Source organism: Austrofundulus limnaeus, unplaced genomic scaffold, assembly GCF_001266775.1.
Source record: "Austrofundulus limnaeus strain Quisiro unplaced genomic scaffold, Austrofundulus_limnaeus-1.0 Scaffold23, whole genome shotgun sequence".
Classification (NCBI taxonomy): Eukaryota; Metazoa; Chordata; class Actinopteri; order Cyprinodontiformes; family Rivulidae; genus Austrofundulus; species Austrofundulus limnaeus.
The window spans coordinates 3,504,895-3,506,993 of record NW_013952425.1 but is presented as its reverse complement, the minus strand read 5'-3'; the positions used below and the strand labels follow the sequence as shown (position 1 = coordinate 3,506,993).

The window sequence follows — 2,099 nt, the reverse complement described above, 5'->3', positions numbered from 1 at the left end:
GTGCAAGATTATAATAGTTTTGGATTTTTCATTATAGTTTAGTTTTATTTAGTTGTGACATTTTTTCTTTTAATTCAGTTAGTTTTAGTTAGTTTTGTAAAAAAATTATACGGTTTTAGTTAGTTATCGTTTTTTCATTTTATTAGTTTTTATTTATTTCAGTTAACTAAAATATTTTTTCAATTTCTGTTTTCGTTATTTAGTTAGTTTTAACTATAATAACCCTGGTTTGGTGTCGTTTATTTTATTAGATGATTTGAAGTTTTAAAAAACAAAACAAGTTGGCAATTTCTTCATTTAACAAACAGGGGTCACTGTAGCATGTGGAAGAACCATACACAGCCACAACCTGGCACTTCATCATACTTTTTAACCTGATGAATCAGGTAAATCACAAGTTAAATTCAAAGCTCACAAGCCAAATCTGGTATTTTATGYGTAAAATTCAAACTAGAGCACAAASAGTGACTGGATAATTCTGAATACCTGTGTTCGGTGAGTCTTTCTCTCCATTTCAGATTGTTTCTGCCAGAAGAACTAAAAACACAGAAAGGGTTGGAATTATTTTTTACAATATTACGGTCACTTATTTATGCTTTTTTTCAGTGATTATACATACTGCTGTGATCCATCCAAGCTGTCAACATCCATGTCAGTGTCTTCAGAAACATCTGACTGTTTGTCCGACGCTCCGACTGCTTGGCTGTACAGACCAGCAACATCAACTACAGATAAAAAAAAGTACGCATCACTAAAAATATTTCAGTTAAAAACTCTGTAACTTATGGTACTGTCACTAAATACATTTTGTATAAACGTGTACAGTGTATGTTTTAGTTATAGTTACTATGTATGCATATGTTTGTTGCTGTGATTKCTCGTTTTGTTTTTTCTCTTTCTGCAGCTGTAGAGGCAGACCTATAGGGTGTTTTCTCTATGCTTCTTTCTCCCCTCTACTCACATCTCCTTCTTTTCCTTTAAACCTTTTCCCCACCTATCTCCCTTTCCATTTAAGTCCATTAAATTAATTAGAGAAAAAACAAATTCAGTTATAACCTTCTCTTAAARTTATTTTGCAAAATCTAAGCAAGTTTTGAAACAAAACTTTTACTGACCTGAATTCCTGGCATCAGCCATGTAACTTGATTCATCCTCCTCTGCAAAAGACTACAAAGTGCATTACCAATGTTTKCTTTATTCTCTATACCACAGATGTCCACTCCTGGTCCTTGGGGGCCATGATCCTGCATGTTTCAGTTGTTTTCCTGCTCTTTAACAAGTCTTCACGTTCTTCAGAACCAGAATCACTCATTCATTCAAATCAGGGGGAAGACATCTAACATGTAGGGTAGTGACCCCCTGAGGATCAGGACTGGACACCACTGCGTACGTTTTATTTATTTTATTTTATTGAACCGTGTATTCTTACCAGGATGAGGCTGAAGAGATCACTGGCGTGGGCACTCTCCTGCTCGGTGTGAGGGTCTTTGACCTTCACCTCGTCCGATCGCCGCTCCCTCACCATCAAGCTCTCGATGTATTCCTGCAGCCACAGTTCACATTACGGGTTCACTGAAGCTGGATTATTTTCAATCTATCCCCGGTGAGGAAGTGTTACCTTCAGGTGTGAGTCGACAGTATTCTGGAGCTGGGCGGTGAAGGGTCGACGCTGGTAGAGTTCTCTCATCTCCAGAACTTCAGGGCAGCTCTGAACACGTCGATGCTGAGCTGCAGAACTGCTGGACCCCTCCCTCAGGGTCAAACCGACCCCCGTGTCAGAACCAAACGGGGGACCTGGGCTCTTTTTCTGGAATGAAGAGAAACTCAGCGGATTGATGCTGTCCTCTGTGTTCGTTATGTTTAGTTATTTCAACGTCTTCCTGGATGTTTTCAGCATATTATGTGTTATTTTAGCCTTTCTTATAGCAACATGTTAGGCTAATTAAGGAGAAGGGTGGTGTGATGTTTAGTTTATGTGACTTTTATCATTTAACAATTAATMAACATACAAATATTTTCCCTAAAAAACAGGTTTTTTAAAACAGTTTCAGCATAACTACCGTATTTATTCATGTACAATCCAATCTCATGTATAATAC

The 2,099-nt window shown here is 37.6% G+C and overlaps 1 protein-coding gene across 1 annotated transcript in view; it reads right to left on the bottom strand.

Moving 5' to 3' along the window:
- spag17 (sperm associated antigen 17) overlaps window positions 1-2,099 on the bottom strand; it is a gene marked incomplete in the record, with an annotated part of 35,377 nt that overhangs the window by 5,427 nt on the left and 27,851 nt on the right. Inside the window, 5 exon segments of the mRNA XM_014004415.1 lie at window positions 487-537; window positions 620-725; window positions 1,116-1,167; window positions 1,430-1,543; window positions 1,619-1,807. Coding sequence (XP_013859869.1) covers window positions 487-537; window positions 620-725; window positions 1,116-1,167; window positions 1,430-1,543; window positions 1,619-1,807 — 512 coding nt within the window.